Source organism: Periplaneta americana, chromosome 15 (assembly GCF_040183065.1).
Source record: "Periplaneta americana isolate PAMFEO1 chromosome 15, P.americana_PAMFEO1_priV1, whole genome shotgun sequence".
NCBI classification, from domain to species: Eukaryota; Metazoa; Arthropoda; class Insecta; order Blattodea; family Blattidae; genus Periplaneta; species Periplaneta americana.
Window position 1 is genome coordinate 31,909,345 of NC_091131.1, and position 14,968 is coordinate 31,924,312.

The window sequence follows — 14,968 nt, forward strand, 5'->3', positions numbered from 1 at the left end:
GATTCCCCACAACTGTAATAACTGGTCTACGAATCTGGATTATTACACTAGGCTACTTATTGTAGCTCCTCAAATTTCTCATGACACTGGATGGACTTTGGTCCCATACACTGGCCGAAATTTCACGAGAGAATTTTTCCCCCTTGAAGATTCCAACCAGTGCACAATGGTCCAAAACGAAAATCTGGCAGGACAAAATTAATAGCTTCTCTCCTATCTAACAGATTTTTATGAAACTGTGTACAGTAGTTACAAGTAGCATAATGAGAGTCTTCTTTTATGTTTGTGTAAAAAAAAAACTATCCCATTATAGGGGGTGAATTTAGACAAAATTATCAACTTTTCTCCTATCTAACAAATTTTCATCAAATTTTATACAAGTAGTTAACAGGTAACCTATTTATTTTGTGTATAAACTCTCATTACATTTGTGTAAAAGAAACTGCCCCATTGTAAGGACTGAATTTAGACAAAATTGTCAACTTTTCTCCTACCTAACAGATTTTCTTCAAACTTTATACAGTAGTTACAGGCAGTGCTTTTCTTCTGGAGAAAAAGGTGTGGAACTCTTTAGAATATATCGTCCCTCCTCTGGCAAACTACCGAAAGTGACAAATAAGCGACCCTGCACGTATGGTCCATATTGTACTAAACTCTCTTTCTGTTCTCGCACAGCTCAAATGCAAGGTCTTGGCCAATGAAGTGTAATGACAGTCATACATCGTGATAATTTCTGCAGCTCGATTTATCAATTTCAGTTTATCGCGTGGTCATTCTTTTATTTAGTCTGTGTGGATCGCGAATTTTTTATTTGAAATAAAGACCCATTATTTTTTCTACTTCGGACAGTTAACTAAACAACAACAACCCACATAACGAATATTCTGAGAATTCTTGATTGTTGAATAACAGTGCTGATATAGATGAGGAGACGAGACCTTGCATTTGAGCTGTGCGAGAAGAGAAAGAGAGTATAGTACAATATGGACCATACATGCAGGATCGCTTATTTGTCACTTTCGCTAGTTTGCCAGAGGTGGGACGATATTACAGTGGACGGTGAGATGATTACTGTCCAATGCATAGGAATGTTGTCGTTTTTAACCTCCTTTTCGTCCAACTTCAAGACTTTCAAGGCCTAAGCAGAGTTCAAAGAAAACTTATGTTGAAACATAATTTATTAATATATTTATCAGTTCCATGATGAAAAATACAACAAAAAGGTGACGGAACGCTGTTTTGGCACATTCTGCCAGATAAAAGCACTGGTTGCAGGTAACATATTTGTTTTATATATAAACTCTCATTACATTTGTGTGAAAGAAACTACCCCATTATAGGAGGTGAATTTAGACAAATTAATAATTTTTCTCCTGCCTATGTAATAGATTTTCATGAAACTTTGTACAGTAGTTACAAGTAGCATATTTGTTCTGTATACAAAGTCTTATTACGTTTGTGTAAGAGAAACTATCCTATTAGAGGGGGTGCATTTAGACAAAGTTAATAACTTGGTTTCTATATAACAGTTTTTCAGATATTGATGTATCGCTGTTTAGTGAGTTTATATTCTAATAAAATGATAGTACTGCAGGAATATAAGGTATTTGTGGCGAACATGGTGAAATATAGGCTTTTTATATTCTGTAGCCCTTTTCGGAGTGGTTTTCCTTCTGTCTTTTATTACAGATGCTGCATCCCTACATTCCTCAGTGACAGCTGACTTGCAAGTAGGCTCAGTGGTACTACGTGAACGTAATAATCTCCTGGGAAATTTATTTCTGAATTGAAACATTTTCGGAATTTTAGCATACCTGTCATATTTCCTACCACATTGCTTTCAAAATATCTGAAAGTCAGATTTTCGGTTTTGTAATTTTTCTTGCAATAGTATCACTACAGTTTTGTAGTATTCTAATTTGCCCTTCACATAATTACATACATCATTCACTGTAAACCTTCTCTTGTTCTGAATTTTTATATAATAGTAAATAATAATTATTTAATATTTATTATTAAAGCATTAAAATCCCTGGTGTTAAGCAAACGAATTTAATGTAAGAAATTTAACTTTTACTTTAAGCCTAATTCTGTAAGGTCGAGGCATTAAGTTTTTATAAATTGAATTCAGTTATTTAATTGATTCAGTATCTTTAAATTAGCATCCTATTTATAGTTTTTATTGAGGTTTTGGTCCGTTTGTGTCGATTTGGTATAATGCCGACAGACGTTTTCTTTTCGAATAAGGCGAGTCCTGGTTGCAGGATTTTTGTCTTGTTAATCACCTTGGAAGAAATGACAAATACCTTAAAAAAGTGCAAGTGGCGCACTTTGTTAATATCATAGACACACAGCTCTCAGTATATGTATAGTTATTATATCAAAAAGTTACACATATTTCTATCTTCAAAATCCAGTAGGAGTGGGAGCTTCCTCTTGTTCACACTTCCTTGCAGCCACTACTTTATCTGACTCACAATGACAATAATAGTTTGACACCAGACACGAAGTGCGCATCTAAACATTCAGTTTTGAGGCTCTACCACACACTATTATTTTAGATTACTCTTGTTTAAAGACTGAATCATGATAGGGTGATATGTTTAGAGTAATACTGAACCATTTTTACTTACATCTTCAAAGGTGGCCAAAATTATTTTTGTCCTGCTAGATTCATGATTTCGCCCACTGTGCAGTGCTCACTTTGTTCAGACCCAGAAACAAAATTTGGGCCACTTGAATTTTCCAAGTTCTAGTTATAACATATTGCATGTGCACTCTGGAAATTCAGGTGGCCCAAATTTTGTTTCTGGGTCTGTACCACTAGTCCAAGACACCGACGTCTTAGATAACGTGGCTACAGTGCAGGACAATGATATGGATTTGTGTAGCAATAATGTACTTGAAAAATAATTTATAAAAATTGGACCAGTAATGATGAGAGAACATAAAATATAATAAAGTACTTGATGAAGAGGATTACCAGAGAATCTAGTATATTACTGTATTGGATAATAGTTTGTCTGAATAGTTTTTTTTTCCCCTATTTTTTTAATTTTAGATTAAAATATTTGTACTTCGATTAATTTGGCTTGTAAGTAATAATAGTAATATGAGGTCTGATCAGTAAATATCAAGATTTTTAAACATTAGAAGAGAGATTTTTATATTCTGTTATAATGCTATTCACGAAATCTGTGCCATTTTACGTGATTGGATTTCCTTACAAGTTAGAATGCTACAAGTCTTTCGATTTTTAAATTGTTTGGTCAGTGCAAGATGATGAAGGTCATGCTGGTCGAAGATCATCAATTCACTTTTTAAATTAATTCTACCAAAATAATATGAATATTTATACAGCTTAAGTGATCATCTTCATATGCTTATCATTTTGTTTGTAAGATATTAAATGCTTCAATGGAGTTGTTGTTTTTAACACAAAACTGTATGCACACTCTAGAGGCGGGATGTGACAGCATTTTGCCATCACAGCTCCAAACTGTGACAGCTCCGGAAAAATCGCTGTGATAAGTAATAGCGATTTTGTCACAGTGTGATTTTTGTGTCTGGATGATTCTTGGAATGTTATAATGCCCTGGCATTCAGAGTTGCTCATTAAAGATGATGGCAATACATACCACATTCCAAGGGTAATCATCAGTTGTAACGTAGAAGTTTCTTGTTGTTGCAAGTCCCAGCTTGTCTGGGTTCTTCAAGTCTCCAATTCGTGGCCATTTTACAAAATTAAGGAATATAACTGTTTTTTTGCAAGGGATATGTATATCGGAACAAAACCAGAATGAATCCAAACATTATAATCAAAAGGCATAGCGCAGTCTGTAATGTATAGAACACAAATCTTCGTTTTGTGTTCTATAACATTCGATTGAGATTTTATAGAAATCGGTAATGAGTGTGAAGTTGTTAAATTCTTCTAAAAATAGCCTTTAGCAATATATTGAATTAATAAAATATTTTGAGGGAAAATAATTAACGTAATACTAACTTAAAGCATATATAGAGACATTATTATGACATGAGGCGAGAAAACGGTGGGTGACTTGTGGCCCACTGCTAGCATGGTTTCTTGCGAGTGTGTAACCATTTCTCTGGCACTTCTACAGTACATAACAGTACTAACCATAAATGTTGAATAATTTGGACTTACCATGCTCATAGTCATTGCTGAAAATGGCCCCCATTTGCGCCACATGCGACTGATATCTTCTGATAAACAAATGAACAACACTCTGAAGTTTCACATCATTGATACCCTCGATTTATTCCCGTATGTAGCCTGTTTCTTGAAATCTCATTAGTGAGTCTTCTAATAAAATTGTTTCGGCAGAAGACTCAGGTCTGTTTGGAAACTTTATTCAAAATATACATCTTGTTTTTCGCACACGACCTTCCGCCTTTTATGTACATATTGTACATATACACATGTTCACACAATGAAAATTATTGTTAGTAGGCGTTACTTAAATACACAATAATCACTAAGCTTTATACACTAACTTTGTACACTTGAATCAAGACTTTCGTAACAAGATTTGTGACTACAGTGAATGCCATATGGTGACTGAGGATCTACTATGCTGTACCTCTAACAGCCTGTGCATCGCAGACTGCGTAGGGAGCGGGCCACCAGTAACCCGCTGTTTTCTCGCCTCACATCATAAAAGTATCTGTAGTTAAATAAATAAACAAATATATATAATCAATCCACACACAATAAATTTCTTAATGAAAGAAATCCAAAACACCGATATTTACATACGAGTACATATATAAGATCACAATATAAGTATAGAACCTATTAACATGCATAATAATAAACAGATACCAGCCTGTAAAGGCTCAAGCTGATAACCCCACCCCAAGATTAAAAATATAGTTGGAATTAATTCTCTCTCAAAAAAATAAATAAAATGAGCCTATTGCTTACTTTTCATATTGCAGTGATCTGCATGAACTTTTGTATATTGTTGTATTACATTTGTGTGGCGTACCTCTAGCAAAAGTTTTGAACTCAGGAGGCACGTAACATTTTCACCTTTCGGAATAAACAAATATTTTTCTTCCCTTTTCTCCTTACATCTTCTTTTACATTGCCAGACTTCACGGTGATCACAGAGTTTTTGTGTTGTGACATACATTTTGCCTGCTTGTGGTTTAAAACTATTTAAATAAATTTATGTTCTTGATAAATTGCTCTACGAGATAGATTTAGCAGAACCACTAAGAGTGACTAGATGGAAATGTGCTGCATTTTAATTTTTATTATTCCTTTTGTCGGCAGCTTCCCCAGAAGAGGACAGGGAGGATGACTTCAGGGCACCACTGTATAAAAATGTAGAAATTAATGGTATAACCGTTCGAATGAAGTGGTGCGTTACTTGCCAGTTTTATCGGCCACCACGCTGTTCTCATTGTAGTGTCTGCAATGTTTGTATTGAGGTATGTCAGTTAAGTTGGCATCAGTGTTTTGAATGTTGTGATTATAATGTGATGAGTGTTTGAATCATCAGACATTGAATTTCAAACATTAAGTTGAAGTACTATAATTAATACTGCATTTTGTTACTGTTTTTATTTTCCCATTACAGTAATATTAAAGAGAGGGAGTATTTTGGTGTTCCAAAAAATATTTCGATATTTTCACGGAGCTATACATTTTTATCATCCCTAATTCCAAACAAAAATATATATATTTTCGAGCGTGGTGTCTTTGTGTAGAAATATCTCCTAAATTATTGAATACATTTTGTTCATATTCGTATCTACAAATCAGTTTATCTGGGAATGATGCACATTAAATACTGATATTTTTTTTTATAGTAAATAATTGAATCTTTTATTAGAGTCTAGGCTTTCACAGCCGGTGTCAATAGGAGAAAAGTTTTCCGGGCTATGAGGCCGTGGTCCGTTGGTTGTGTGACCAAACATTTCATTCACTGCTGCGGTGAACATCTTCAGTTCACTATTATATACAACGATGCAGCCAGCGCAGATTGTCATCGGCACGCGCAGTAGAACCAGCCACACCAGCAATCTACACCACTGAAGATGTTCACCGCAGCAGTGAATGAAACGTTTGGTCACACAACCAATGGATCACGGCCTCATAGCCCGGAAAACTTTTCTCCAATTGAATCTTCATTTGAAAGGAACAACATAAAATGGTGATCTACACCAAATCAGAGCAGACTTTTTTTTTGTAGAATAAACCGAAAAAATGAAATTACATAATTTATACTGAACAAAAGACAATTTCTTTAAAAGACTTATTTGCAGAATTATTTTTTCTTTTTGGTTGTTATTTTCACCGAAGTTCTAGCACTTTCAGCACAGAAAAATCACCATAAATGGCTATCCAACATGCAAGTCATCAATCATTTCTAATCACTCTTTCACAAAGAATTTGTAGTTATTAGTTCTAATTTTCCTTTGTTTTGCAAGGGTGAATGACCAGAGAAACATTTTGCAGTTTCCTCTTCAACCAGTCTGATTTCATAGTGCTAGTAGTTATTTAACAATAGAAAATGCATAAACCACTGATATCTATTAATATTTACGCCACTTTTAAATCCGATTTTGTTAAATATAAATACCAAATTAGCCTACAAATGATCACAATTTACGAATAACTGTTTTACGTGAATTTGTGTTACAAAATTGGTAACACAGTTTATGAAAGAATTAATATATTTTACTTTTAGGAATATATAGAATATTTGTGTGCATTTCAAAGAACTAATATTTACCATTTTACTTGGACCTACATAGTAAAATGCTTTCACCTACGTGTGTCATTTCCATGATAGTTAAAAAAAATACACTATAAATGGGAGTAGCATTCACAACATGATAAAATAATTTAATTGTTGCAAAACACACAACATACATGAGAGAGTATGCGCCATCAGTTTTTTTTATGTAGAAGTATAGGTGAGTTAGATCATTCTAAATACTTTAACCCAAATGAGCCCTCTGTACTTACCTCTTTTACATCAAAAACGGAATTAATTAATAGTACTGAAACAAAAATCAGTTTCAGAGGCAGATTCACACTCCTGTTTGATGGTATACTCTGCCTCGGATTTATGATGTCAAACGGTTGATACCTTGTGAGGATTAATGGATCACATTCATGGATTACATGGCAGACAGTATCTTCTAGATCCGTGCTTCTCAAACTTCTTGAAAGTGAGGACCAATTTAAAGAATTTTTTAAGTTTTTTAAACCACCATAAAGAGTTTATTATTGTTTTTAAAAGCAGTCTTTGTATATCCTCACATAAACAATTTTGAGTTTCTTTATAAAAAAATACACTATAAATATAGTATCTTTCAAACATTGAATAATGTCTTTATCAGATTTTAAAATTGTTATACCAACAGCATGAGGTGATTTACCAGATTTCTTAACAAATTTCTGAACTAGTTATACTTCAAACAAATCTATAAAAAATGTTTTCCTTGTTATTGTTATCAGATCTACTTACAACTTCTATACAAAAATTCGAATTACTATTGGATTCATTTTACTTTCCGTTATTTGGATGATATAGGCTATCTAATAGCTCTTTTATGGTCCACTAACTTATCAGAAAAAACACAGGCTAATGACACTATTAAATTCCCAAGTACTTAATAATAAGAACGTAGTGTTATAAAACACTTCAAGTGCTCATTATGCCCTTGTAGTGGCTGGAAGACTTCTTGATAATGATCAGTGCTATAAATTAATTACTAATGGAAAGCTTTTCAGATGATTTTCATTATTCATTTTGTCAGCAGCTGGGGGGACTCACTGAAAGTAACAGGCAGTGTTGTAATTATAACATTTTAGTTTCCCATCAAGTTGACCTGAGGTTATGAATTGTCCATTTTATGCCAGTAATTACCGAATCTGTGGATCATGGTTCTTCATCCATTTTAAATTAAAGAATCGCAGTGTATTACACAAATACCTATTTTTTACTAAATAATAATTTAGCATTGCAGTACATCGAGCTACACATCAAAGACAATTTTTGTCCGTGGGTTACAGTTTGAGAAATATTATTCTAGCCCACAGAACTTACATTTGAAATTTTTGTAATCCTGTATGTATGATTTGTATGGGTACATTATTCGTAAAGGGTCTTTAAATCATGTCCTTACTATGTCTGTTCTTATGTAACTTTGCAGACATTCGACCATCATTGTCCATGGGTGAACAATTGTATTGGTCGACGCAACTACCGTTTCTTTTTTATGTTCCTGATATCTCTGAGCATCCACATCACAAGCATCTTTACGCTCTGCCTTGTGTTTGTGCTGTATCACAGGGACAAACTGACTGAAGTGGACACAATCATAGCGTATCCTTTATTAAAAATAGAAAGGAATAAAAGACAATACCGTAATTTTCTTCCTTCTCATGTAGAAAATTAAGAGCTAAGTTACATAATTTGTCTCTCAAGGTTATCTGATTTATGCTTGGTTGAATTCAAAGAAATTCTGTAGCATCTTACACAGGATGTATTTTCTTCTTGAAAAGTAAGAGAAATTGCCCTATCTTTATTAATCTTCATGCATTTTTAATGAAATTCCGAACTTCGTTTGCATGTAGAAAAAAAAGTGTTCTTTAAATATCTTAATTCATTTTTATCATTATAACGGGTTTGTTTAAATGATTTGTTTGAGGTTGTGAACGTAATCTTTTTGTTTGAATAGTGTTTTTGTTAATTTCTGCATGTTACGAGAAATAGTTTTATCTCTGCAAACTCGCATTGGACTTGTTCAGTGTTATGTAAATCTAGTCTTTCAGGTAAAGCTTCCTGTAAAGCAGATTTGAATAATTTCAAGGGAAAAACTGTTCTGGGGCCGGGTATCGATCCCGGGACCTCTGGTTGAACGTATCAGCGCTCTGCCAACTGAGCTACCCAGGAACTCCACCCGACACTGTCTCAACTTTTCCCTTTTTTTTTCTCTCTTTTTTTTTTTTTTTTTTTTCCTTTTTTTTGTTCAGTGTTGTTACAAATGTTGTTGTTGCTGTTGTTGTTTTCTAATGCCAGGCGTTTGACAATAAAGTCATTTGACCTCTTGCACTCCAATATTTTTCAAATGTGGGAGAAGCTATTCCATAATGATTCTCGTCCTCTAAATTCTGGTTCATGTAACACAGCAACTGTATCATCTGTTGTCTGTTGTTTTCGGCACCTGTAACTTAACCAGTTTCTAAAAATTTTACAATAAGCTAATGGAAATAATTCGAACTTTCTGGGCCAACTGTAAACCATTTACAGTGTGGAACCATAAAAGACATTCGAAACCCCATGATGAAGATTGTTATAAAATAATGTATGGGGTGTTCACAAAATATTGTTGTAATTTAATAAATTATAATGAAATTAAAATAGGGACAAAAAAGTTGTGAAAATTGTTTTATATATATATATATATATATCCAATGCCACCAGGTTGTCTTTCGACATTTCTGGTCTTCTCTCCTGGCTGTGGCTTAGTTGTAACCTACTTCTGAGGTTGGGGCTCCTGGAAGGCGGAGTTACATTACCCCGATGATGTGATAGGATGATTATGATAATGTGGTGCCAGAAGAGGTCTTAAATCTAAATTCCAGACCATGGACGAACACAGGAATAATCCCCTTTAAGGAAAAATTCCTGTGCTCTAACCGGGAATTGAACCTGGGACCTCATGAACTATAGCCAGAAGCTCTGACCATTTATAATTTTTGTAACTTTTAGCACATGAAGACATGCTCTATCTACTTCTTGCTGTGTGTGCCAGTATATTAGTGCTTGCTGTGTCAATTGCTACAGTTATTGCGGCGTTAAGAGTTGTCAGGGATTCTGTATAAAATATACCTGCTAACTTTAAGGGAAGTAATCGAGGAATTTTATATCTGGGGAGTGTGTATCTGAATGCCTGACAATTGTTCGTTTCAGGATCCATCTATATTTCCAGAAATATTTTATTAAGCAATTCTATAATATGTTTACACCAGTATGTGATTGTGTCATGTATAGATAATTTTACCAATTCAATAATATACAAAAAGAAATTGTATTCTTCTACCTGTCTTGGTTTTGATTTTAATTCTTAAAATAGTAACATGATCTTTGTGGATATTGTATATTATTTATAACTATCACTTCCACCACTGTCATACTATATTACCGTGTTTATTTAATCACTACAATTTTTATTGCCTATTAGCTGTATTTAAAATTATTTATTTATTTTTTTTAATTTTAGAAGTGAAGAATATGATGAATTATTTCACATCTTTACAATTGTTAATAAAATCTGCTGGTATTGAGTGAAAGGAAACTATTAACCGTGAATATCTCCATGTTTACTTAGAAACTGTGTGAAACAGAGTGAAACTAATTAATAATGTCAAGGAAATTAACAAGGCATGACTGAAGTCATGTTTTCTACATCATAAACATATGTTTACAAATACAATAATAATTTAATTAGTTTTGAACTATGAGGATTTATATCAGAAGAAAATCTCTGTTAGTTGTCTGTTATAGACAATAAATCTCTTTTTGTGGATATACTGTTGTAGTGCCATTCCATAGATCTGTGTGTCACATTTATTATAACATTTTTCTTAAACTTCATGAAAATTGATTTGTAATTATATTGTATTGGGAATGATATCACAGAGAATAGCCTACCTCAAGACTTTATGAACTCTTCATTTTTCTGTATTTTCTCTTACTGAGAGTTTGCTTTTAAGGATACCTAAGCGCTTAGGTATGTAGTGTTTCATGCTGTATTGAACCTTAACATATTTCACAGAATGGTTATCATTGGAATTATAGTATTACTTGTTATACCAATTTATGGTTTGACTGGTTTCCACATTGTTTTGGTATCTCGAGGCCGAACTACAAATGAACAAGTCACAGGGAAATTTAAAGGTGGTTATAATCCTTTTTCACGAGGATGCCCTCGCAACTGTTGCTATATATTATGTGGACCACAATATCCCAGGTAAGAGAGCAATATAAGATTTTCTGGTTTTCAGGTTCTTATGAAAATAAATATCAATTTCGATACTATTTTTTGTTTCAATATAAAAATTGGAACATACATTTTTTAAGTAATTCATTGACTGACCATTGATTAACCACCATACACCCGACAACAATGTGACTTTTATTTTTAATAATTCACCCTACAACAATGGGTATTCCACTCAACACAGTAACACAATAGTCGTTATAGCACTCCAAACAGCGACAATGACATTACACGACGTGTATTATTGACAAGAATAACAATGTACTCCTAATTTCAATTAAAGTTCACAATGCACTATGTGCAGAACAAAACTGGCAGTTCTCAGTTCACATTCGCCTTGGCTAGTTATTCTAGCTCAATGTTCAAGTTCACTGCACGTCGAACTCGGGTCTCCCGAACTGCGTCACACTCGCCTGGTGGACACTGTCACAGTTACGGACTCATTCAAGTTCACTGCACGTCGAACTCAGGTCTCCCAGCTGCGATCCACTGCACGTCGAATCCAGGTCTCCCAGCTGCAGTGTACTGCACGTCGAACCCAGGTCTCCCAGCTGCGGTTCACTGCACGTCGAACTCAGATCTCCCAGCTATGGTCCACTGCCTGAAAGTAGAAGAGCGAGATGGCACCCACGCAGTCTGAGCAATCGCCGCCCAGCCGAGCCGGGTGGGATAACGCCACCATAAGGACGGAGTGAGTACAATGAAGTTCGGGAGACCTGGGTTCGACGTGCAGTGAACCAGTCGGGAGAACTGGGTTCGACGTGCAGTGAACCACAGCTGGGAGACCTGGGTTCGACGTGCAGTGAACCGCACTTGGGAGACCTTGTTTCGACGTGCAGTGAACCGCAGTTGGGAGACCTGAGTTCGACGTGCAGTGAACCGCAGTTCGGAGACCTGGGTTCGACATGCAGTGAACAGCAATTTGGGAGACCTGGGTTTGATGTGCAGTGAACTTAAATGGTGAGCTAGAAAAACTAGCCAAGACAAGCGAACTGTGAACTGAGAACTGATAGATTCATTCTGCACATAGTGCATTGCGAACATTAATTGTAATTAGGACTAAATTGTTGTTCTGTTTAATTCGTGAAGTGTCATTGTTGCTGATGCCTGATCGGGAACTAGTACCTGCCTTTTAAATCTTAATGGTCGCCAGGCTTTCAGAGCTTTTGCAGGAGCTGTACTTGATGTGAATTGAATAATCCTTACTTAAAGCGAATGTACTGATATATCACTATTTTGATTTGTTACTAATAAAATCCGCATTTATGCAGTAAATATAATATGGTGAATTATTTGGTTTAAGTTGTAAAATTTTCAGTCTTGTTTTAATATGGGTAAAATATTAATGCTTGTAATAAATGAAGGTTTTAAATATTTCAAATATGTGTGTGTGCAAGCAGGCGGGCGTGCATGTGTGCACGTACGCGAAACTAATATTAGTCTTAAAATACTAAGAATGACAGATCTTCAAAATTAACAAATTTATATATATACAAGGGGGATCCAGGAAATAACGACCGTTCGCGCATACCCGCCGCGCAGCTGACTCCCCTTCCTTGTTTGAAGGTCAGCTGGCTTCCTTAACATGTGTTCTCATAATGTTGTGAGTACTGGTTGCAACAAGTCGCCATTGTGCATTTTGTGTTACTTCAAAATGAACGACGTGATTGATAATCCCGCCGACTGTGAGGAGAGGAGTGTGATTCGATTTTTGAATGCCTGACATTTGAAACCTGCAGAAATTTACCGGCAATTGAAAGAAGTGTATGGTGATACTGTAATGAATGAAAGAAATGTGAGAAAATGGTGCGAAATGTTCAACAATGGGCGAACAAATGTCCACGATGAAACTCGGTTGGGAAATCTTTGATCATCCGCCCTATAGTCCAGACCTTGCTCCTAGCGATTTTCACCTTTTCACTAAGCTGAAAGACTTTCTGGGTGGTACGCGTTTTGGAAGTGATGAAGAGTTGAAGAAGACTGTGAACACCTGGCTTAATGAACTGGCGGCAGAGGAGTATAACACGGGAATTCTAAAGCTAGTGAACAGATACGACAAATGTTTAAATGTAGGTGGTGATTATGTAGAGAAGTAAAGGAAGCTTCAGTTATGTAACAGACTTTGTTTTTTCAAATAAATATATATATTTTTTTAATTATTACAACAAAACGGTCGTTATTTCCTGGATCCCCCTCGTGTGTATATATATATGTATGTCTTTTATGTTTATATAACATACAGTTATTATATTGATGTTTTGTTTTACAGTCTGTTGAAGGCGAGTAAGTACGTGGGAAAGCCGAAACGGTACCCCTTGTCAGCTTCAGCAATTTCAACCATTACCAATGAAAACCAGGTAAAAACCTACATGGATAACAGCAATGGGGTTAGAAATGCCAGTTCGAATGCTTACAATAAGGTAAGAGCCAGAATGCGCCCTAAGTATTTTGTATTCATTTTCCATTCTGCTACTTGTAAGTTAAAAACTGCTTCCATCTTCTCTTTCAATTATTTCTGTAGTGGCATGCTGAATGCTTTGTTAATTGGGGAAATGCTTCGACATGCTTGCTGTATAATGACTGAGGTGGAACCATGTTATGTTTCTCATAATCAGTGACCTGGACTGGGAAGCATGAAAGTGAATGGAAAACTTCTGGAATCTACACATTATGAACAACATTTAGGCTATTTCCTTATTGAAGTATTTAACATATGTACTGATGGTTTCAAGTTTACAATACCAAATGTTTAACAATTGTCAAGGGCATTATTTCATTTTATCAACACTCGTAATCTCTGACATTTGTCAAATCAATCGTTATTGTTGAAGATGGAGATTTCGGGTTGTTAATCGAGTTAACTATTGTCAAATCATTGGAATATTATGCAGTTTTCAATCTTGAATATACAAAATTTAAGTGACGAGATTATCTCTAACTCATTACACAATTTTTGTTTTAGTAAAATGGCAGATAATTTTGATATTGAGATGTTATACAATTGATTAGAATATCTTTAATATCTTTCACTGGAAAGAAGTGTTGCATATAATTTGCTGGTTGATGGCAAACATATGCCAAGAAATCATTTGCCAAATAATTCATGTTAAATATTGTGAAAAATCATAATTATAGAAATTATTCACGAACTAGTTCTCAATAATTTATTTAGCTTCTTAAATTGTAATAAACATCTTAATTTCCCATTTTTTCTGACCTTACTTGTTCCAATACTTTTATCTTAATTTATGTTTCGATATTCTTCAATCAAGATTTTTAATGCCTTCGGTTCAGGCTAGAAATTATATTCCTTCTTATCTATTTTTTTTTTTCCGGTATTGTCTGTTATATTCATTTTCATTCGTACCAAATGTTGAGCACTTACTTTCGACAATACAGATGATTCTTAATATGATTGCTCAATCAAGATATTCCTGAATCATGTACTCTTTCTTCTATATATTATGTTCATAAGCTAAGGGTGTGTCAAACTGACGAATCAGTTTTTGTTCATGAAGCATTTATTTTATTCATTCATTTATTTAATTATTCTGGTAGAGTTAAGGCCATGAGACCTTCTCTTCCACACTACCAGAAGTGAAATATACAATGAAACAATATCAAAAATAGTAATATTAATAGTTATACTTAATTATGAAATCATTATCATGCACATTAACGAGCTTACATTGAAATAGTAACTGAACATAATTAGTACATTATGCAACGAGCCTATAATGGTAGTAATTAAGACGCGAGTATGTTTATGAAATGAGCGCAAATGAGTTTCATAATTTTCATACGAGTATCTTAATTACCATCATAGGCAAGTTTCATACGACTTTTTATGCTCGACCATATTTCTAACTTGAAATTATTCATAAGTATTCATGTTATGGTTATCTAAGTGAAGAGCGGG

General features: G+C 34.5%; 1 protein-coding gene across 4 annotated transcripts in view; it reads left to right on the forward strand.

Annotated features, from left to right (window-relative positions):
- Zdhhc8 (zinc finger DHHC-type containing 8) overlaps positions 1-14,968 on the forward strand; it is a 103,661-nt gene that overhangs the window by 20,518 nt on the left and 68,175 nt on the right. For 3 of the 4 annotated variants that reach the window (XR_011336085.1, XM_069846916.1, XM_069846919.1), the window contains 4 exons: positions 5,303-5,460; positions 8,197-8,369; positions 10,825-11,019; positions 13,319-13,469. Coding sequence is in view for 3 of the 4 variants with exons in the window: in XM_069846916.1 (XP_069703017.1) it covers positions 5,303-5,460; positions 8,197-8,369; positions 10,825-11,019; positions 13,319-13,469 (677 nt within the window). In the remaining variant the exon portion in view is untranslated. The remainder of the gene's footprint in view (positions 1-5,302; positions 5,461-8,196; positions 8,370-10,824; positions 11,020-13,318; positions 13,470-14,968) is intronic. The other variant, XM_069846918.1, reaches the window with a different exon arrangement.